General features: G+C 63.3%; 2 protein-coding genes across 4 annotated transcripts; one reads left to right on the plus strand and one right to left on the minus strand.

The window, feature by feature from the left end:
• Positions 1–1,013: 1,013 nt before the first annotated feature.
• On the minus strand, positions 1,014–7,418 carry LOC106629719 (small ribosomal subunit protein eS10). 2 transcript variants are annotated; one of them, XM_074528238.1, is made up of 6 exons: positions 7,394–7,418; positions 4,478–4,627; positions 3,955–4,126; positions 1,850–1,927; positions 1,490–1,545; positions 1,014–1,102 (listed from the first exon to the last, which is right to left on the minus strand). In XM_074528238.1, the coding sequence occupies exons 2-6, from the start codon at positions 4,625–4,627 to the stop codon at positions 1,061–1,063; spliced, it is 498 nt and encodes a 165-aa protein (XP_074384339.1). In that variant the 5' UTR covers positions 7,394–7,418; the 3' UTR covers positions 1,014–1,060. The 2 variants fall into 2 exon arrangements, with proteins under 2 accessions (XP_074384339.1, XP_074384338.1); XM_074528237.1 differs by lacking the exon at positions 7,394–7,418 and adding an exon at positions 5,207–5,366.
• On the plus strand, positions 6,093–20,194 carry PACSIN1 (protein kinase C and casein kinase substrate in neurons 1). 2 transcript variants are annotated; one of them, XM_074528234.1, is made up of 10 exons: positions 6,093–6,248; positions 15,238–15,349; positions 15,658–15,814; positions 15,932–16,167; positions 16,332–16,487; positions 16,805–16,980; positions 17,175–17,295; positions 17,378–17,502; positions 18,063–18,256; positions 18,597–20,194. In XM_074528234.1, exons 2-10 carry the CDS (start codon positions 15,287–15,289, stop codon positions 18,704–18,706), a joined length of 1,338 nt encoding a protein of 445 aa, XP_074384335.1. In that variant the 5' UTR covers positions 6,093–6,248; positions 15,238–15,286; the 3' UTR covers positions 18,707–20,194. The 2 variants fall into 2 exon arrangements, with proteins under 2 accessions (XP_074384335.1, XP_074384334.1); XM_074528233.1 differs by lacking the exon at positions 6,093–6,248 and adding an exon at positions 9,989–10,147.
• The last annotated feature ends 240 nt before the right edge of the window (positions 20,195–20,434 follow it).

The following is a 20,434-nucleotide window of genomic DNA, read 5'->3' on the forward strand; positions in this document are numbered from 1 at the left end:
TGCCCCTGCGGCCTCGCGGCGCGCCCGCTACGTCAAGTGCGCAGCGCGGCTTCCAGAATCGCTCCCCCCTCGCCGGCGGCGCCGCCACGCCCCCGCCCCGGCTCGCGCGCTCTGCGCCAGTGGCGCACGCCGCGTTCGGGAATAGGGCGGGCGGCGCAGAGCGGTGGCGGCGGGCGCTCGGCCTTACGCGAACGGCGCAGGGGCCGGGCCGGCCGCGCGCACGTGGCCCCGCTGTGACAGCGGCTCCGCGGGGAGCGCAGCGCCCGCCCTCCGCCGCGCGGGGGCGCTGCAGGCACCGCGCCAGTCCCACCCCCCGGTGACACCGCGGGGCCGGGTCCGTTCCCCGGTGACATCCCGGGTGTGTGTGTTTGTTCATCCCCCCGTTCTGACACTGCGAGTCGATGTCCATTCCCCCTCCGGTGACATCCGCCTGGTGTCCATTCCCCTGCCGGTGTCACCGCGGGTCGCTGTCCGTGTGTCCGCTGACACCGCGAGTCGGTTCCCAAGTGTCGCTCCCCCGCCCGGTGACACCGCGGCCATCCCGGGCCCGTTACCGATTAGTCACCGGCTGCCGAGCGACATCTGGCGGCGGGCGGCGGCCACAGCGCCACTCGCCCCCCTCCCGGTGCTGCCGCCAACCCCGCCCTCGGTCCCCCCCAGGTGACAGCCCAGGTGACAGCACAGCGGGGCAGGACACGCGGAGCCGCCCACGCGGGCTGTGACCCCATCCGAGGGACACGGGCTGGCACAGCTGAGTTTTCCATCTGCAGCGCAGCTCAGCCCCAGCCCAGCGCTGCTGCACGGCCGGAAATCAGCATGGCCCTGGTCAGATGGGAAATGCTCCTGCATTCCTGCAGGACTCACCTCCACACCCCCTAAACCTGCACAGTTCCTGCACTAGAACCTGCATTTAGTCACTCCCAAAGTGCTGCTCCAGATGCCAAAGATGTGAGTCACTCTGTGCTTCGTGAGCTCTGTTTGTGCACTTCACACAGACACAGGCATGAACCCAGTGGCATTTTCACCTCTTTTATTATACACAAAACATGAGCACAAAGTTCTACTGCGGGGGCTGACCACGTCCACGACCGAATCCACCTCTCTGCAACAGCAAAAGGAGAGTGTTAGAAATCACAGTGCCAAGTAATGACAGCAAAAACAAACATCATCAAAGCTCTCTGATGGCACAGGTTAGCCAGGTGAGTGCCACCAACATCAACCCATTCCAGCCAGCTCTGTGGATCACATCTAAAATACTGTTATTTTTGAACTATAAAACCATGGATCTCCAAAGAGCTCAGCTTGCTCTCAAACTTGTCACTGGCCTCTGTCCCACCACATCCTTTCCCCACAGCAAGCAAGCTGCCTGTGAAGGGTGACAGTTTCCAGCCCCTCTGACACCCTCAGAATAATCCCATAGGCAGGACCTTCCAGCTTCTCCCACCAAAGCCTTCAAAAAAGGAAGCAAAGCTCAAATGCAAACACTCACAAACTGGAATTCCGTGGCTGCTCCAGCACCAGCCTCAGCCTTCTTGTCAGCACCAGCTGCAGAAAGAGAAGCAGTCAGTGCCCACAGAACCCCTTGACTGGGAGCAAAGCTTTAACCACCCCACAGAACTAAAACTGGGGATAAACACAGCAAAGCAACAGCTGTAACTGAGCGTGTTTGAGTTACTGAACCAACCCCAGGGAAAACAGCTCAGCCGGACAAAACTCCAGCACACCTCCCAGCCACCCTCACATACAGATTCTAAACTATGCCAAGAGTCTCATCTTCCCCTTTTCTCTGTGAGAGGAGCCCTGGAGCTGGGGCAATTGTCCCTGGGAGGGGCACAGGGGGCACACTCACGTGGCACGGCGCTGCGGCGGTACGTGTCCCGGTCAGCCTCGCCCCGCGTCAGCCGCGCCGGCCGCTCGCCCTCCAGACCTGCAACAGAGCACAGCTCAAACCCTGCTCTGCCAGGGCTCAAACACACACCTCCTGCAGCCCAAAGTGCACAACAGCACTGGGTCTGACAGCAGGGCTGCACCTGGGGCAGCTCGGGAGAATACACCTAAGGAGAACGGTGATTTACTAAAGGGAACTTCACTTGAAGGGTGAAATCTGCTCAAGTGTCCCAGCTTGTGGCAGGGTGGAAGTTAAATAATGTGAGAAGTGGGTTTACAGCATCATCTCAACAGTCTTCTGGTCATCAAGCTAGTGCTGAATGTTATTGTTGGTAAAAATCCCAGAAATACTGGGAATCTGCCATGGCTGACAAGCCTGAGCACAGCTGAGTCCCAAACTGCAGGACAGATTTCTGACCCCAACCTGAAACAGACCCATGGTCAGTACCCCAAATCCCCCCACAGAACATGTTCAGGACAGTAAAAGCAGATTATTTGTGGGATCTCAGATTAAAACCAGACAAAACTGCTGCAGGAACACCCAGCTGTGGTGGGACCGCCTTGTCTCAGGGGCTGGGATGTGTCCCTGGAGCCCAGGCTGGGGTCTGCCCACCCAGACAGGACCCAGCTGTGCCAGGCACACCCCAGTGCCCTCCTGCACATCCCCATGCATTGGTTTGGCCATAAAAAAAACCCAATTCTTGCAATAATTCTTTTACTCCACCACCTCTGTGGCTCCCAGACTGCAGTTGCCTCAAGCAGGTCATCCACAACAAAAAAAAGCACCAAGTGCAATCCTTCCAAAAATCCCTGCCCAGATGGGGCTGAGGAGGCTTCCAGCAGCAGGACAACCCTGTGACACCACACACAGCTCCTCCTGCACAAACCCCAGCCATAAGCTGCCACCCCTCCCTCCCAGCAGGGATGCAGCTCCCTTAAGCTCACTGGATAAATACAGCATCTAAAGAACAAATCTTGGAACATCCAAGCAACTCAGAGATCAAAGAAAGCAGCAAATTCCCAGTTTTTCTGCAATTCCTTCCTTTGAAGCAGGTGATGCTCCCATTTTGTTTGGCTCAGATACAAATTGCAGCAGCTGGGGGTGAACTGCCAGCATCCCTGGCCTCAGAAGCAAAAAAGCACAACCCATGTGATCCTCCAAAACCAGAGCACATCTGGCTGCACCCCTGCACCTGGGGGTGTGAAAGCCCACCAAGGGAAAATCAGAGCTGCAAGTCCAACACAGAGAATCACAGAGCAGCTGGGGCTCATCTGGAGATCACTCACTCCAACCCCTCTCCAGGCAGGGCCACTCAGAGCAGGTGACACAAGAATGGGTCTGGAGAGGGAGACCCCACACCCTCCCTGGGCAGCTGTTCCAGTGCTCTCCCACCCACATGGAAAGTTCTTCCTCATGTTGAGGTGGAACTTGCTGTATTTCAGTTTCTGGCCACTGCTCCTTGTCCTGCCATGGGGCACCAGTGAGCAGAGTCTGGCACCATCCCCTGGGCATTTCTGCAGGTATTTGTGTCCTCTCCTCCATCCTAACCACACCCAGCTCCCTCAGTCTCTCCTCACAGAGATGCCCCAAACCCCTCAGCATCTTTGTGGGCTCTGCTGCTCCTCCAGCAGGCGTTTGCTGTTACCATTAACAACAAGCCCTGCTCCAGAAGAAGCACATTCAGCGTCCCAGAGTGGGGACACCCAACACAGGTGACACCCAACCTGGCCACAGGTGATGCCAGGTGGGGCTCACCAGCCCTGCACAGCATCTCCTCCACACTCCCACCTCCCTGTGTGTCCCAGCAATCCCAGTCCCTGGGGATGACCTATTCCCACTCAAGGCACCTCCCTGTGTGTCCCAGCAATCCCAGTCCCTGGGGATGGCCAATTCCCACTCAGGGCACCTCCCTGTGTGTCCCAGCTCCCCTCATCCCTCTCAGTGAGCACCACTCCACTTCCAACTGAAAAATCCACATTTCCTTGCTCTGCTCACGATTTCACACCCAATCGCACAGATCTGGCAGTGCCCTGACTGCCCAGCCCCCCGTGCCCCCCTGAGCTGACCTTTGGGCCGGGGCCGGCCGGTCTCGGGGCGGCTGCGGCGCAGCGTGGCCGGGACGATCTCGGGGGGCAGGTGCAGGTAATCCCGCAGGTACTGGATGCCCTCGTTGGTCAGGTACCAGTAGAAGTGTCTCCAGGCAAACTGCTCCTTCACGTAGCCCCGGGACTTGAGGGACTGTGGGGACAGCCCCCAGTTACTCCCAGTCAATCCCAGTGCATCCCAGTCACTTCCATTTCCAGCCTCTCCCAGCTCCTCACATGCACCGGGGTCAGCAGGGCAGAGGGGACAGGGACAATTCTCATGCAGGCAGCAGCACCCCAGGGACCCCCACTCCCACGCCCCTGTCTCCCCCCCTTATCTCAACCCTTCACTGAAGCAGCTTCTCTGAGCACAGGCTTTTCACCAGAACAGGCACAGGCAGACTAAACAGCTGTTTTCTAACTCAAGGATGTCCATTTCCCCTAAACCAAAACGGATTCATTCTCTGGACAATCCCTGCTCTGTGCCACTCCCGTGCCCTCCCACCTGCATGGCTTTCATGACGTGCAGGTTGGGCACGTTCTTGTCCACCAGCTCGGGGTGCTTGGGCATGTGCACGTCCTTCTTGGCCACCATCACGCCCTCCTTGAACAGCAGCTCATAGATGGCGATTCGGTTCTTCTTGGGCATCAACATCTGCACAGGGCACAGCAAACGGGGCTCGCTGACATTCGGGCACCAACAGCTGCACCGGGGACAGCGATCGCGGTGTCCCCCGAGCTGAGCTTCCCGGGAGGGAAAACCGAGCACTCCCAGCTTTGGCTCCTTAAACCATCCCGGGCACAGCGGGGGCAGGGCCGCGGTTCGGGCAGCCCCACCATGGATGCTGTTGGTGCCGCCGTTAAGTCAAACCGAACGCGAGAACCGGGAGCCGTGGGAGCCTCTCGCCCCTCCGGGAGCCGGAACCGATCCCGGCAGCGCCCCCAGCACGGGAAATCGGCTACGGGCGGTGCTCCCAGACCAGCCGGGCCCGGGGCTCTCCGTGCTCGGCATGACTGACCCACCGCGGATCACGGACCACCCCCGCGGCACCGCACGGGCCGGGAGGCCCCGGTGCCACCGCCGGATATCCCGCACCGCCCCGCGGCACGGCGCCGCCAATCCCTCCCTCCCCGCACGGCCGGGCTGGAGCCCCGATCACGGAGATGCCCCACAAGGGGGCCCAGGCCCCGGGATGGCGGCGATGCGCGGCCGATGGCCCGAGCGCGGCCTCACCGTGGCGGCGGCGGCGGGGCCCGACCGGAAAGGACTGCGCGTGCGCCGGACCGCCGCTTCCGCCGCGCCAAGGCCCCCGGCGGCGAGGGTGGCCTCGGCACTGCCTGTGCAGAGCGCAGGCGCCCTCCCGCCTGGGAACGGGCGGCCCGCTGCGGTGCCTGATGGGGACAGCGGGCGACACCCGCTCCCTCCCCTCCCGTGTCACCTCCAGCCGTGACATCCCCACATGTCCCCAGCCGTGACATCCCCGTGTCACCCCTAGCCATGCCATCCCCACATGTCCCCAGCTGTGACATCCCTGCCCCATCCCCGTGTCAACCCCAGCCGTGACATCCCCGTGTCAACACTAGCCGTGCCATCCCCGCACATCCCCAGCCGTGCCCGGTGTCTCTCGGAGCGGGGCTGTGACGCCCTGCCCGGGATCCCGGAGAGCCGCGGGTCTCACCCAGGGCTGAGGGCTCGGGGTTCCCGGAGCACCGGAGCGCTCCGCTCCCCTCACCGGCCCGGCAGCCGCGATTTCCCCGATCCCCGAGCGGGGCTCTCGTTCCCAAAGGGTTTCACTGCAGCCGTGTCCCCTCGGTGCGTTCTGTCCCGCCTGGTTTGGGGGTTCGAACCCCCGGGAGCAAACGGAGCGGCTCCGGTGGAGAGGGACACGTCCTGAATGAACACGGCGGGCACCGGGCACCCCGGAGCAGGGCCGGGGCAGCAGGAGGGGCGGGGGGACCCCCGGTGCCCCGGTGCCCATCGCCGTCCCCCTGGCGGGCGCAGGGACCCCCGGTGCCCCGGTGCCCATCGCCGTCCCCTTGGCGGGCGCAGGGACCCCCGGTGCCCCGGTGCCCATCGCCGTCCCCGCGGCGGGAGCGCTGTCACCTTGCACGGCCGAGGAGCCGCCGCGCCGGGCCGGGGATTGGTCGGCTAAAAATGCCGCCCTAATCTCCGAGCTGATCTTTACCCCCTCCCTCCGCCCCATCTGCCGCGACCTGCCCGCGATGCGCAGCGCCGGCCCCGGGAGAGGCTCCGCCGCTGTCCCCGCGGCCCCGAGGTACGGCCGGCGGGGCGGGCCGGGGGCGCGGGGCTGTCCCGGGGGTCGCAGGGGTGTCCCGGGGGGCGCAGGGGTGCCGGGCACCGGGGCGCTGTCACAGCGCTGTCCCCGCCGCTGTTTGAGCCGGCTCCGCGCCCGACCCGGTTTAAGTGATTCCCAACTCGTGCCGGGCGGGGAACGGGAGGGATCGAGGGATGCGCCGTGAGCTGCCCGGTGCCATCCCGGGGCTTTGCTGCCGTGTCACCCCCTCCGTTCTTCCTTTCGGGGCCACCATGGCCGGAGGTGGGGCGAAGCTCCGCGGGGTGACCCCAAGGATGCTGCGACAATCGCGGCATGGCCCCGGCCCGTCCCGCGGGGCAGGAGCTGTCCCTGCTGCCCGGACACGCTGCGGGCGCTGTCGCTGTCGCTGTCCGTGCCTGTGCTGCAGCAGATCACAGCTCCTGCACCTCCCGCCTCGGAAATGGCAAAGCAAGTGCCTTGCTAAACGGATTAGAGCTCTCCCGGCAGCCTCCCCGGCTGCTCCCGCATCCCTCGGCCCCCGCGTCGCCTTCCCCGGGCAAACCACAGCCCTAAGCCAAGCAGAGATCAGGCACTGCGGCTCCCTGACCCCAAAACCCCGAGGGTCCTTTCCCCCTCCTGGGGTTTTGTGCTCCCTTTGCAGGAGCGCAGAGAAAACCGGGGAATTCACCCGGCAGCGGCTCGGCCGGAGCTGGAGGTGCTGCCCTGCCCCGGGGTCCGCCCTGATCTGTGCCCCCCTGGCCGCTTTCTCTCCCTTCTCTTCCTCCTCTTCCTCCTCCCGTGGTGTGCGGCCGCCGGAGGGGCTGCAGCAGGACGGGAGCGGGGTTGAACCGTGCGAGGATTGAGGGAAATGAGCCCAGGCACCGGCAGGGACCGACAGTGACGTGCACAAGGGAAGGGACATCAGCAAAGCGTGTCAGCCCCCACCGGGGCCACGTCCTGAGCCCGCAGCCTGGCCTGGGCTCTGTGTGGGATCCCCCTCGCCGGGAATGCCCCGTGCCAGCCGTGCTGCTCCCTGCCCGGGCACGGGGATGAAGCCTGGCACGGCTCTGCCCGGGCACAGACTTTGTCCCGGGGGTGCCAACCTGGCCGGAGTTTGTGCAACGCCTCGAAGGCAAACTCCGCACCTGCTGAGCTCCCGCGGATGCTCCTGGAGGAGGAGGAGGAGGAGAGGCCGCATCCAGCCCGCAGCTCGCAGGGGCGGCCGGGTAGTGTCCGTCTGTCCCCGGCGTGGCACAGCAGGCGGGGCCGGGGGCAGCAGCGCTGTGCCCCGGGGATATTGTGCGGGCTCCTGGGCAGCTGCCTGCAGCCAGCCCCACGCTGCTTCCCAGGAAAAATGGAGCCTTTATGTGCCTGCCCCAGCCCCTTCCCCGGAAGGGCTTGGAGGATGCCCCGGCCGGTCGCAGGCAGACAAGAAGGGAATTGTTTCGGTGGGATTTGGGTTTCTGGGAGCACCTGCCCCGCGCGGGGCCCTCCACAATGGCTGCCTGTCTGCCGCAGAGCCGCCAATTATCCTCCGCGGCTAATTAGAGATGCAAAGTAGCGCTTGCATTCTCCTAGCTCCCCGGAGGGCTCCTGGGACCGGCGGCACATCCGCAGCGGCGGCGCAGCCCGGGCATGGGGCGAGCGTGGGGCACCGGCCCCATCCGGCCCCCAAACCGCAGCTGCTGCTCTGCCCTGCCCTGGGAAGAGGCTCTGGAGGGCAGGAATGGGCTCAGGATCCTCCATGCCCTCTGCCCCCATCCACACCAGCCTTCCCTGGACGCCCCATGGGCTCTCCCATAAACAGTGAGCCCCATAACTCAGGGATCTATCGGGATTTAGGGAACGCATTTCCCCTCCTTGCTGGGGCTGGCTGTGCTCAACCCCCCCCCCGTTCGTGCGAGGGCCGGCACTTCTCCCTGGCTGATGGGCAGGCGGCTGATCCCTGGTGGCATCTCTTCATTCCCGCCCGCTCTGCCTCGCCGGGATCACGGTGTGGGCTCATGTGCTCTGACTCCTCCGTTTGCGCTCACGGAGCTGTAATTCCAGAGAGGCAAGTGGCCCCATAAATCAGGGCTTATTTCCTGCCAATACCGTCTGCTGCTTCCCACAAGGAAACTCATTTAGAGGAGGAGAAGCGACTTACCACTGCAAACAGTAAACGGTGGGATGGTGAGAGCCGGGGAAAAGTTTGTCGTGACCGAGTTTTTGGTGAAGGAACTGAGGAGGCAGAGCTCCCACCTGCTCCCTGCGTGGAACAGCCCAAGCTGCAGGGAAGGAGACCTGAGCTGGTGCCACCTGCACAGCCCACAGAGCTGGTGGCAATGGCTCTTTGCACTGGGGAACATCCCCAAGTCATTGAGGTCCCCCTGCTACCATCCTGGGGAGCGTTTGTCACCTCATGTTTAATGCCAAGGACATTTTCCCCTCAGGGCAAGTGGCAGCTGGGACATCCCAGTGGTGACCCTGTGCTGAGAACTGCCAACTCACAGCTTGAAAGGACCATGAGCAGATATTCAGCACGCTCTGGTTCCTCACCCTTAAACACCAGCAGGCAAAGATCCCCTGCTCCTGAAGGAACCACCATCCATCCCACTCCTGTTTGGGGCTGGGGACATTGAACCCCCGGGGTCTCAGGGTGTGAAGCCTTCCCGGGGACACTCTGTTGGCCATGAGCTGTGCTGGCTCGGGTGGCACGGGAGCCGGAAGGCAGGCGGGCTGGAGAGCCCCACCGAGCTTCATTAGGCAGTCCGAGGCGCTCGTCAGGGGAAAGCTGAGCCGGCGTCGGAGGCCGGCAGAGCCCCCCGGGACCGGGTCGCATTCTCCGGGCAACCCGATCCCGGCGGCAGCGGCTCCGGCAGCCTCATTACTGCGGCTTCTGCAGCGGCTTCGGTTACTCGCCTGGACGCTCTCGTCTCCTGCTGGCTTTTAATTTCCCTGACATCCCCCGCGAGCGGGGGGATGCAGGCGCAGTGTCGGGGAGCCTGTCATCACCCCCACCCGCATCCTGCCTGCCTCCCGACGCTTCCAGCCCCCTCTGCCCCCGGGAATCCCATCCTGTCACGAGCCTGGTGACCCCGAGCATGAGCCCCGGGGCTTGGGAGGAGGCAGATGGGCAGATGGCAGTGAGGGGGAGCTGCCCTGCTCCCCTCCAAGAAGCATTGGGGTGTGCAGCACCCTCACCCCCATCCCCAGTCCTGCCGGGGGGAAAAGACTGTTCCAGATTCCCTTGCCAGCCTGTTCCCAGCTGGCACATTTGGCAAGGAGGCGGCACCGGCTGCCTCTCCGAAGGCGTTTTGGGGTGTTTGTTCCCGCAAAAGCTGTGGCTCAGCCCCAAAACCCCCCTGCATCCGCGGGGGTGACAGGGAGGCCGGGGCAGCAGCGGAGGGAGGGCATGGCTCTGTCCCGTCCCGTGCAGGAGGGACAGCGACCCCCGGGGTAGCAGGACAGGAACCACTGAGGGGTCCCCAAAGAGCCCCCCCGCCTCATGGCCCGGGGAAAACGAGTCCGATTAGGCCCTAACGGGGCCCGGGGCCCGACCCCGCCATCGCTCTGCCGTGGGGGCTGTGCCCCCGGGCCGCGGCCCCGCAGTGGGGCGGCCCCGGTGGGTGCCCTGGGCGGGGGTTTGGGGCCGGGGGTCCTGCGGGGGCCGGCGGCAGTGCGGAACCTCGGGGTGGGCGCGGACGCGGGGATGGGGGGGGTCCGTTCCCCCCCCGCCCCCCCGCATGATTTTCGCAGCAGCGGCTCCATCCCGGTTGCCATGGCAACGGGCGGCTCGGGCAGGCGCGTGCCCGCGGCCGTGCGCGCCGCCGCTGCCCGGCGGGAGCGGAGCGAGCGGAGCGGAGCGAGCGGAGCCCCGGCCCCGGCCTCGGGCCCCCGGCCCCCCCGGCCCCCGGCAGGTGAGCGCGGCCCCCGCGGGGACAGCCGGGTGCACTGCGGCGACGAGGAGAGGGAAGCCCTGTCCCTTGCGGGGATGGGTGCGGGATGCCCGGGTCCCTTGCCGGGATGGGGTGAGGGATGCCCGGGTCCCTTGTGGGGATGGGGGGATGGCGGGGGTCTTGCTGTGCAAAGACCGAGCAGTACGGCATGGCTTTGCACCCCCCGGCAGCACACAGCGTCCCCTGATCCCTTCTGCAAGCCAGGGAGGTTGGGGGGGTATGTGACCTTCACCCCCTCCGTGTGTCCAGTGGGGTGCTGGGGACAGGGACACCCCCTCTGCAATGCTGCCGCACTCCCGGGCTTGTGCCTCAGTTTCCCCATCTGCAAACAACGGGTTGAACTTGTGCTGTCCCTGTCATTGCTGTCCCCCTGCCCAAATAAACACCTTACCCATCACTGACCTCCCTCCTTTCAGCCGTGTCCCCCCAGCTTCTCCCTTGCTGCCCCCCCATCTCCCCACTTTCCCATCCCCTCTGGCTCCAGGTCTGCTTCCCCACCACAGACAGCTGAAATTCCACTGTCCCTCCATGTCCCCTGCTCCCAGCAGCCCCGTTTGCCTCCTGTCACCGCCAGCCCCGGGTCCATCCCCCCGAGGCTCAGGGGACAGGACCCCCGTGGCAGCGCGTGACGCTCCGTGTCCCCTCCCTGCTGTGGGGGGATGGCACCGCCGTATCCTCCACCATCCCTGTTCGCCACTTCTGCCTTTAATTGCAAACCTCATCTTTGGATTTCTGCCTGAACCCGGCTCCCGGGACTGCACAAATCCCTGCACGCTGTCCGAGCAGCCTTGTTTACCACGGCAGGATGAGGCAGAGCTGCAGAGCTGGGCAGCCAGAGCAGCCCCCAGCTGAGGCTGAGCCCCCTGTCCCTTCCCCGGGCCTGAGCACATGCAGGGTGTTGGCAATCCGGCTGCTGCTGCCCCTCCAGGGATCCCCATCCACGCTCCCCATCCGCATTCCCAGCACATCCTCTGTCCCTGAGCTGGGCTGCAGCCTCCCCTGGAGAGACACTTGCGTTATCTGCAAACGCCAAACAAGCTTCCCAAAATTTTTGCACGAGGCTCCTAAAATCCCTGGAAGATTAAAGGGTGCCCTGAGCAGGGAGGTTTTGGGAGCTCAGGGGGAAGGGGAAGCTCTCTGCAGAGCTCACATGAGCTGTGAAGCCGATCCCTGCCAGGGCTTGGAGCAAATGCATCTCCCCTGGCTACTGCAACCTGGCAGCACCTGGCCCCCGGCAGGCTCCCGTCTGTGCACAGGACACGAGGCTCCTGCTGCTGCTCCTGGGTCACTGAACCTCCTCTCTGGTTTGGGGGAGCCCACAAGCCCTGACCCTGCAGGGTCCAGCAGGCCTCAGATCCCCCATCAGTGCAGATGACCCTGATGGAAGAAAGGAGGCTGCCATAGGCACATCCCACCCAGGGTTCCTTGGAAAAGTGGCTCCCAGGAGTTTCCCAGCATTACCAACATGTCCCCTCCAGGGTCCTGCTGCCCTTGCAGCCACCTCATGCCCTGCTGGGTCCTGGGCAGCCCCATGGTGCTGCTCTGGCTGAAATCCCATGGGGAATCACCCACCATTCTGGGTTTGGCTCTTTGCCCAAGGGCTCCAGCCCTGCTCATGTTGCAGCCAAAGGGGTTTTGCCAGGGAATGCAGGAGGGACCCTACACAAGCCTGCTCCCATGGAGACAGCACCCTGGAAGGGCCCAGGCTCTCCACCTGCCTGGCACTGGGCTTGGTGTGATGATGAGGGGGCAGGATGGGTGCTGAGGCTGCTCAGCCCTGAGCCCTGGGCACTGCTGATGCGGAGCTGCCAGCGTGAATCAGCAGCACCCACTTAACCCTTTCCTCACAGGGTCCCTGTGGGCTCTGGAGGGGGCCACGCCTCAGCCACGCCACAGCCAAACCTCTGCACACCCCCTGGCCCCCTGAGCTCCGACCCCTGCCAGCCCCAGGAGCCCCATGGGACACACAGACCAGCCCTGGGGTGGGAATCCCACAGCCTCTCAGCTGGGTCACACTGAGCAGCAAACCAGGCACAGCTCCTGCAGCTGCAAAGCCTCTTGTGACACACGTCAGTGTCACGGGTTCTCCCTGGGACCTGCTGCTGTGCCTTGGCCACTTCAGCCCCCAAAGGTGGCCACTTCACCCTCCATGTGCTGCCACCTCAACCCCTGTGTGTGGCCGCAGTGAGAGCAGAACATGGGTGCTGGTACCCACGGTGGATGCAGCACAGCCGCTCCAGTGTCTCACACGGTGGGAAATGCTGCTGCCAGGCTCCTCTTGACCTCCTTAGCTGAATGCATTTGTCTTTGCCACCAATGGCCACCGTGGTGCGTCATGGTGGCAGTGGCTCTGCACCCCAAAATGGACCCTCAAGCAGCTAAAGGAGAGCAAATGACCTTTCCTGTGGCCCAAAGCCTGAGGCCCAGCCCACTTGCTTGGATTCCCACAGACCAGTGCAGCTCCCAGTGTGGCTTCCCCCCTGCCCTGGATGCTCTTGGCAGCAGGGGAACCTGGCCCAGAGGCTCTGCAGCCACTCCTGCCCTTGGTCCCCACCAGGCTCAGCCAAGGTGCCCAGGGGCAGGAGTGTGACATCCCCATGCCCTGGTCTTGGCTGCAGGAGAGATGCTGGGTCTGGGACAACAAACACACCTGAAGAGAGCGACCTGGGGACAGGGGACAGCAGGACTGGACTGTCCCACCTCGCTGGGGACAGGGCTCTGCCAGCCAGGGCTCTGCCAGGGGGTGCGGGCAGCTGCCCATGCCGTGCCCGCGGTGTCAGCAGCACCAGCCTCTGCATTGCAGCAGCCTCCAGCCTGTGCAGGGCCACGGCCACAGCCTGGCCCCCACAGAGGGCAGAGACCCCCCTGCAGCAGCAGGAGCTGCCTGGAGGGTGAGGAGAGCTGTGTCAGTGCCCAGCACCGAGTGTGCTGACAGCAGAGACGCAGCGGGGCCGCTTCTGCAGGAGCAGCAGCCCAAGGGCACGTGGAGCAGGAGCTGGGACAAACTCTGCTGTCACTTGATGCCAAACGGTCTGTGGCTTCTCCCTGGCAGCTCTGCGGAGGCGAGGGGCTGCAGCAGAGCCCCCCAGGCCCGGGGTACCCAAGCAGCAGCGCCTGGCTGGGGCTGGCAGCTCTCCACGCCGCAGCTCGGCCGCCGGCTCTGCAGGCGCCAGGCATCACCGCCAGCCGCCCTGATGCGAGGTGATGGGCTGTGCTGGCAGGGCCGGGGGCTGGCAGGGCTGGCAGGGGGCTGGCACGTGTGGCACAGGCGGCCGAGGCGGCCTGGCACGGTGGGCACTCTCACGTGCAAGGATGGTCGTGCGTGGGGCACAGGCGGGATCGTGGCGCCGAGGCAGCAGCGTTGGCTGGGAAGTGATGCAGAGCCAAAAATAACCCCCAGGCTGCGGCTCGGACCAGGTAGTGGCTCGGAGAGGGAGCTGCAGCAGCCATGTCTGCAGTGCCCCCTGGCATGAGTGGCTCGTTGGGGCAGCAGGGGCTGGCACTGTGCCCGTGGGTCCTGGGGTACACCCAGCCATGAGTGTGCTCCCTCTCTGCCATCCCCATCCCAGCCCTGGCACACGGGGGCTGTCACCCTGAGGGTGCCCATGCCATGCCATGCCATGCCATGCCATGCAGCAAAACCCAGGGCACAACACCCTGTGCCTGCAGCTTTCAGGGGGGATGATGCACACAGCACCTGCAGGGTCCCTTGGGGCTGTGCCACCAGGTGCTCTGTCACCACTGCAGGTGCACCGGGGCAGCCTGCTGGGGTGGGGACGGTGGTGGCAGCACCGTGGGTGCCAGGCAGCAGTAGTGTTGGCGCTCAGGGTGCCAGGCAGTGGCGGTGGTGCTGCCGTGGGTGCCAGGCACAGTGCTCCTGTGGGTGCCAGGCAGGGACAGTGGCCGTGCCGTGGGTGCTAAGAAGAGGGGTGGCAGCGCTGTGGGTGCCAGGCAGTGGCGGTGGCGGCGCCGTGGGTGCCAGGCAGGCGCGGGCGCTGCGTGCTGCCAGCTGCAGGGGGACCCTGCTGTCCCCCACCCATCTGCGTCTCGGCGGCAGAGCGAGGGACAGTCACGCGTTTATTTTTAACCGTCTGGGGAGGGTGGAGGGGATTGGTGCCTCCCTGGTTATATCACTAAATCCCTGCCGGGCCCTGTTACTTCCAGCACAGCGAGCCCTGCGCTGCGCTCCAGTAACTGTTTCAGGTCCCCATCCTCCTGGGGCCGTGCCCTGCCCCGGCCTGGGGACACCTCAGGGCCAGCTGTGCACACAGCTGGAGAGCGTGGGCACTCACCAGTGCTCCCCACGGGACCCTGTGCTTCCAGCTGTGCCCTGCCACCCCACCACAGGGCAGAGCACAGGCCTTCCTCCGCCCATCCCACCTCCCCAAGGAAGGGATGGTGTGTGATGTTCACGGCCACATCCCTCTCAGCCCTTTTAGGGACAGAGCAGGAGGAAATTTGAGCTGTCCATGGCCATCTTGTCCCCATCCCGGTGGCAGATGCCATGCAGGATAGGCCCAGTGCCTTCCTGTGGAAACACCGTCCAAATCCAGGTCAGGATGGGGATGATGAGGAGAACGCTTAGGAAACAGCCGCCACAGTCCCTGCTCTGTCCCCATGCAGTGCCACCCCCAGCCACCGACCCCCTCCCAGCTCTCAGGGGTTAAGCCACTCTGCGGGGCCACGTGGCGCTCTGGGGATGCCGTTTTTCTGAAGATCAGGACGGATTAGGGTGGAATAGCAGGATGAGAATTTCTTGGGCGGTGCATCTCCTGACCCTGCCATGGCCCCTCGGCCAGCAGCTCCCAGTGCTGAGCCAGGCTCTGCCCAGTGAGTGCCCACTGTGCTGCTCCCCGTGATTCCCTCCCAGCACTGCTGGCTCGGGGGTGTTTGGATGGCACCAAGTGGGTGGTGGGCACTAGAGGAGCCTGTAGGTCCAGAGCTGGAGTGGGCACTGTCCCCTGTACCCAGATGTTTGTCCCACAGAGCTGTTGGCAGGCGGAATGGGGGTCCCCTGCACCTCCTGTGACTCCCCTCTCCTGTTCCCTCAGTGCATGAGGCTGGTGTTTGCCCAGGAAAGCCCCAGCGCCTGCGGGAGCCATGTCGGGTTCCTATGACGAGTCGGCATCGGCCGCCGAGGAGACAACCGACAGCTTCTGGGAGGTGAGTGAGTCCTGGCCATCCTCTCCTCCCACAGACCCCACCGCCACTGTCACTGCACCCACGGTGTCCCCTGGGCTGGGGGCTGCCCTCCCTCCTCTGCCTGAGAGCATTCCTGCTGTGGTGCCTCTGCCCAAGGTCTCAAAGGGGTTGGAGGGAGTTGGGTTTGAGCAGCCCCAACCCAAAGCTCCATCCCTGCACCCCCAAATTGCCAATTGGTGCTTCCCCTGTAGCCACCCCAGGGCAGCTGGGGCTGAGCCAGGCGGGGTGGCCGCAGCCCCCACAGCTGCCTGTCCCCGTGGCCATGCCAGGTGGGGAACTACAAGCGCACGGTGAAGCGGATCGACGATGGGCACCGGCTCTGCAACGACCTCATGAACTGCGTGCACGAGCGGGCCAAGATCGAGAAGTCCTACGCCCAGCAGCTCACCGACTGGTCCAAGAGGTGGAGGCAGCTCATTGAGAAAGGTACCATGGCTTCCCCACAGCAGGCTTTCCCCTGGGTGTGCAATCACAGCTTCACCTGGCAGAAATGGAGGGGGTGAGGGCAGTGGGGTGACCCCCAGGTGTTCTCTCGGCCCGCAGGTCCCCAGTATGGCAGCCTGGAGAAGGCGTGGGCTGCGATCATGACGGAGGCGGACAAAGTGAGCGAGCTGCACCAGGAGGTGAAGAACAGCCTCCTGAACGACGACTTTGAGAAGGTCAAGAACTGGCAGAAGGACGCCTACCACAAGCAGATCATGGGGGGCTTCAAGGAGGCCAAGGAGGCTGAGGATGGCTTCCGGAAAGCCCAGAAGCCCTGGGCCAAGAAGCTCAAGGAGGTGAGAGAAGCACAGAGTGTCCTGGGGAAACCCTGTGTCCCCTGGTCCAACTCTGTGTGCCCAGTGCAGGCTGGGAGAGACATGTGGCACTTCCCCACAGGCAGAGGGGTTGGCAGGGGGCTGTGACTGCTTACTCTGATGTCCCTTCCTTGTCCTCCCCACAGCTGGAGACAGCCAAGAAAGCCTATCACCTGGCGTGCAAGGAGGAGAAGCTGGCGATGACCCGCGAAGCCAACAGCAAGGCAGATCAGTCCAACACTCCTGAGCAGCAGAAGAAGCTCCAGGACAAAGTGGAAAAGTGCAAGCAAGACGTGCAAAAGGTGTGAAGCACTGCCCTGTGCTGGATGCATTGGGCAAGGGAAATCAGTGGAGATGGCCACCACATCGCTTTCTCCACCATCAGTTCCCATTTTCCCATCCCTGTGTCCCTGGAGGATAAAGACTTGCAGGCAGTGGTCAGGGGAGTGTGAGCTGGGCTGGGATTTACCCCACTTTTGGGGGCTGATTCCACCCACTGAGGCTCCTGGCTCAGTTTGGGCTCCCCAGCTCTGGTGACCCCAAACCAGACCTCTCAGCACCCTGAAACAGCCTCTGAGGTGCTCGAGGTACCACCAGGGTCCCTCCTGTGTTTTTGCAGACTCAGGAGAAGTACGAGAAGGTGCTGGATGAGCTGAACAAGTGCACCCCACAGTACATCGAGAGCATGGAGCAGGTCTTTGAGCAGTGCCAGCAGTTTGAGGAGAAGAGGCTCAACTTCCTCAAGGAGATGCTGCTGGACATCAAGAGGCACCTGAACCTGGCCGAGAGCAGCAGGTAGGGGCAGCAGATTCTGGCCATGCTGGTCACCAAGAGGTGCCAGAGTGGCAGGAGGCTGTGCAGGAGCCTGTCACCCCCTGGTGACTTGGAGGACCCACAACCTGCCCCAGGTGACACAGCCTGGGCCTGTCCCACGCTGTCCCCAGGGCTCCATCCTGACCCACAGCCCCCAAACACATCTCTCCCCACAGCTACGCCAACGTGTACCGGGAGCTGGAGCAGACCATCCGCATGTCGGACGCGCAGGAGGACCTGCGGTGGTTCCGCAGCACCAGCGGCCCCGGCATGCCCATGAACTGGCCCCAGTTTGAGGTGAGGCTGGGCGCCCTGGCCGGGTGCTGGCAGGCCTGCAGGGCAGCCGGGCACTCAGGGCTTGGTCACTCTGTGCTTGCAGGAGTGGAACCCAGACCTGACACACACGATAACGCGGAAGGAGAAGCAGAAGAAGGGCGAGGGGGTGGCCCTGACCAACGCCAGCGGCGCGGGCGACACAGGGGCTCAGGCGGGCGAGCGTGGGAGGTGAGAGATGGTGTGAAGGGGAGAGGAGAGGCACAGCCTGTGAGGGGCACGGCCTGTGAATGGCACGGCCTGTGAGGGGCACGGCCTGTGATGGGCATGGCCTGTGAGGGGCATGGCCTGTGAGGGGCACAGAGTGTGAGGGGCACGGCCTGTGAATGGCACGGCCTGTGAGAGGCACAGCCTGTGAGGGGCACGGCCTGTGAGGGGCATGGCCTGTGATGGGCACGGCCTGTGAATGGCACGGCCTGTGAATGGCACGGCCTGTGAGAGGCACAGCCTGTGAGAGGCACAGCCTGTGATGGGCATGGCCTGTGATGGGCACGGCCTGTGAGGGGCACGGCCTGCGAGGGGCACAACCTGTGAGGGGCATGGTCTGTGAATGGCATGGCCTGTGAGGGGCACAGAGTGTGAGGGGCACGGCCTGTGAGGGGCACGGCCGGTGAGGGGCATGGCCGGTGAATGGCATGGCCTGTGAGGGGCACACATTGTGCCTGTGCAAGCATTTGGGGATCAGGGATGTCCCCATTGACAGCTACCCCTCCCTCTCCTCTCCCTCCCAGCGTGAGCAGCCATGACCGCGGGCAGACCTACAGCGCCGAGTGGTCCGATGACGAGGGCAGCAACTCCTTCAACACCAGCGAGGCCAACGGCGGCGCCAACCCCTTTGACGAGGAGTCGGCGGGGAAGGGCGTGAGGGTGCGGGCTCTGTACGACTACGACGGGCAGGAGCAGGATGAGCTCAGCTTCAAAGCAGGTACGGTCCCTTGCCAGTGCCAGGTAGGATGGGGCTCGTCTGCTGGAGCTGTGGGGGTGAAATTCCTCCAATAATTTCTGAGTTGGCCCAGCCCTTCAAAGAGTTGAGATGTCAGAAAAGAGAAGGCAGAAGCTGAGCCCAAAGGGAGAAGGGACAGGAGCAATGGGAAGGGGCAGGGCACGTGAGGGCTCAGGAGTCACCCCTTGCCTTTCTATCCTACAAACTGGTGTGCCCAGGACGAGTCCTGCAAACCCCCAGCAGCTCCATCCCAGGGAGAAAAAGGGGGTGGGAAAATTTCCAGCACCTGCAATGAGCTCTTCCCTTCCACCTTCCTCTCCAGGTGATGAACTAACCAAACTCGGTGAGGAAGACGAGCAGGGGTGGTGCAAAGGGCGCTTGGACAACGGGCAGCTGGGGCTGTACCCCGCCAACTACGTGGAGGCAATCTAAGTCTTGTGGTGTGCTCCTCGTCACCGTCAGCAGATAAATCCACCCTCCGTTGTCTCCATCTCTCCACCAGCCAACCAGCCATTCTGCCGTCTGGTCCTTCACTCCTCACCCTTAGAGATTCAGACATATTTTCCGACCAAGCTTTTATTTTTTTAAGAGTTGTCTCCGAAGAGTATTTTGCATAGTCGCTTTCTTCTAAGATAACGTGAAGCGAAAGATGACGTTGTCCGTTCGTCTACGTTAGTTGAATTATTATTTTTTTTTTCTGAGCGAAAAGCCGATACCTCAAGATCTTAAAGCCCAACCAGTGAGAGCTCCTGACTGGTTGGTTTTTAAAGATACTGAAATCATGAGCCGCCTTCTGATTGGCTGGAACTGTTCCGAAACGCACGGCGCCGAAGCTCCTGGGACCAACCAAATTCATCCCAGAAAACCAAGAGGGATTGGAGTCTGACTCCGTTGGTTATTTTTTTTTTTGGTGTTTCCGTGTTCTCCCCAGTTCATCCTCCCGCCCCGAGGAAGGGGGTGAATGTCCCCTTCAGCCCCGTGGCCATCCTTGAGATGCCCAGGTGAGGTGGGACCAGCCCCGCCGTGGAGCTTGCTGGCATCTCCTCAGCTTCCTCCTCCTCCTCCCGGCTGGGCTGTCAGCACACTGGAGCGGGCGGAGGCTCCCGAGCCGATGCCCGGTCTGTGCTGCCTGCAGGGAGCAGCATCGCCCTTCGGGTGGGCAGGAATCCAACGCACACCAGATCCAGGTGAGATGGCCCTAAAATCCAGCGCTGTCCGGAGAAGGACCCGCCAGGGCCCGGTGCTGCTGGGAGCAGCTTCATGCCCGGCCTGGGATAGCGAGGACTGGGCACTGCTGGGGACGGCCCCCATCCTCCCCTTACTGAAGCGAGGCAGGAGCAGAGCAGGGACGGGGGATGAGCATCGTCCGGCCTTGCAGGAGCTGCAGCCCAGGAGGAGGGCTCAGGATACAGCCCAGGCAGACGGCTGAAATCAAGGCGCGCCAAGGCAGGGGAATGGCCGCAGGCTCTGCTCTTTGCTTGTCCCCACCGAGCTCTACCCCTCCTCCCCTGGGCTCTGTCCCCAGCCCCGCAGCTCTCACGGTTGCTGCCGCCACCCCACCCCCTGCCTCGGGTGCGTTTGCCATCCCCAGCTCTTCCCTACAGATCATCTCTCATTTCTTTCCATACCATCACCCTTAGCAGCATCAATGCCATGGGCTTCCCGCACGCTCCTCCTGCTCCTTTCCTGCCCCCTCCGTTGGTTCGTGAATTTTTTGGCCCCAGGGATCCCGTGTTCTCGTGGATGCAGGGGAAGCACCGTGTGCTGGGCACGGTGGGTGGGAGCCATCCAGCCCCTGCCAGGTACAGGAAAAAAAAACCCACAAAGTCAGAAAAGACCCAACCAACCACCTGTCTCAGCAATGCACCCCGGTTTTTGTACATTGATTGTGTAATTTAAGAAGTATATATATAATATATATATCTCTCGTGATTGTATTTCCGTGGATACAACAACAAAAAGCAGCAAGAGAAAATAACCGAGCTCTGTCAGCGTCCTTGGCTCTGGGGTCTCCTTTGCTGTGCGTGTGTCCCACCCCTGGGGGGGTGGCTGAGGTGGTTGTGGACCCCCAGGTAGTGACACCCCTTCCCCAAGGTTTTGGGGTGCAGCAGGATGGGGATGCATTGCTGGGGGGACAAAGGGAGCAGCCGCTGCCTTTGG

The sequence above is a fragment of the Zonotrichia albicollis genome, chromosome 28 (genome assembly GCF_047830755.1).
Source record: "Zonotrichia albicollis isolate bZonAlb1 chromosome 28, bZonAlb1.hap1, whole genome shotgun sequence".
Classification (NCBI taxonomy): domain Eukaryota; kingdom Metazoa; phylum Chordata; class Aves; order Passeriformes; family Passerellidae; genus Zonotrichia; species Zonotrichia albicollis.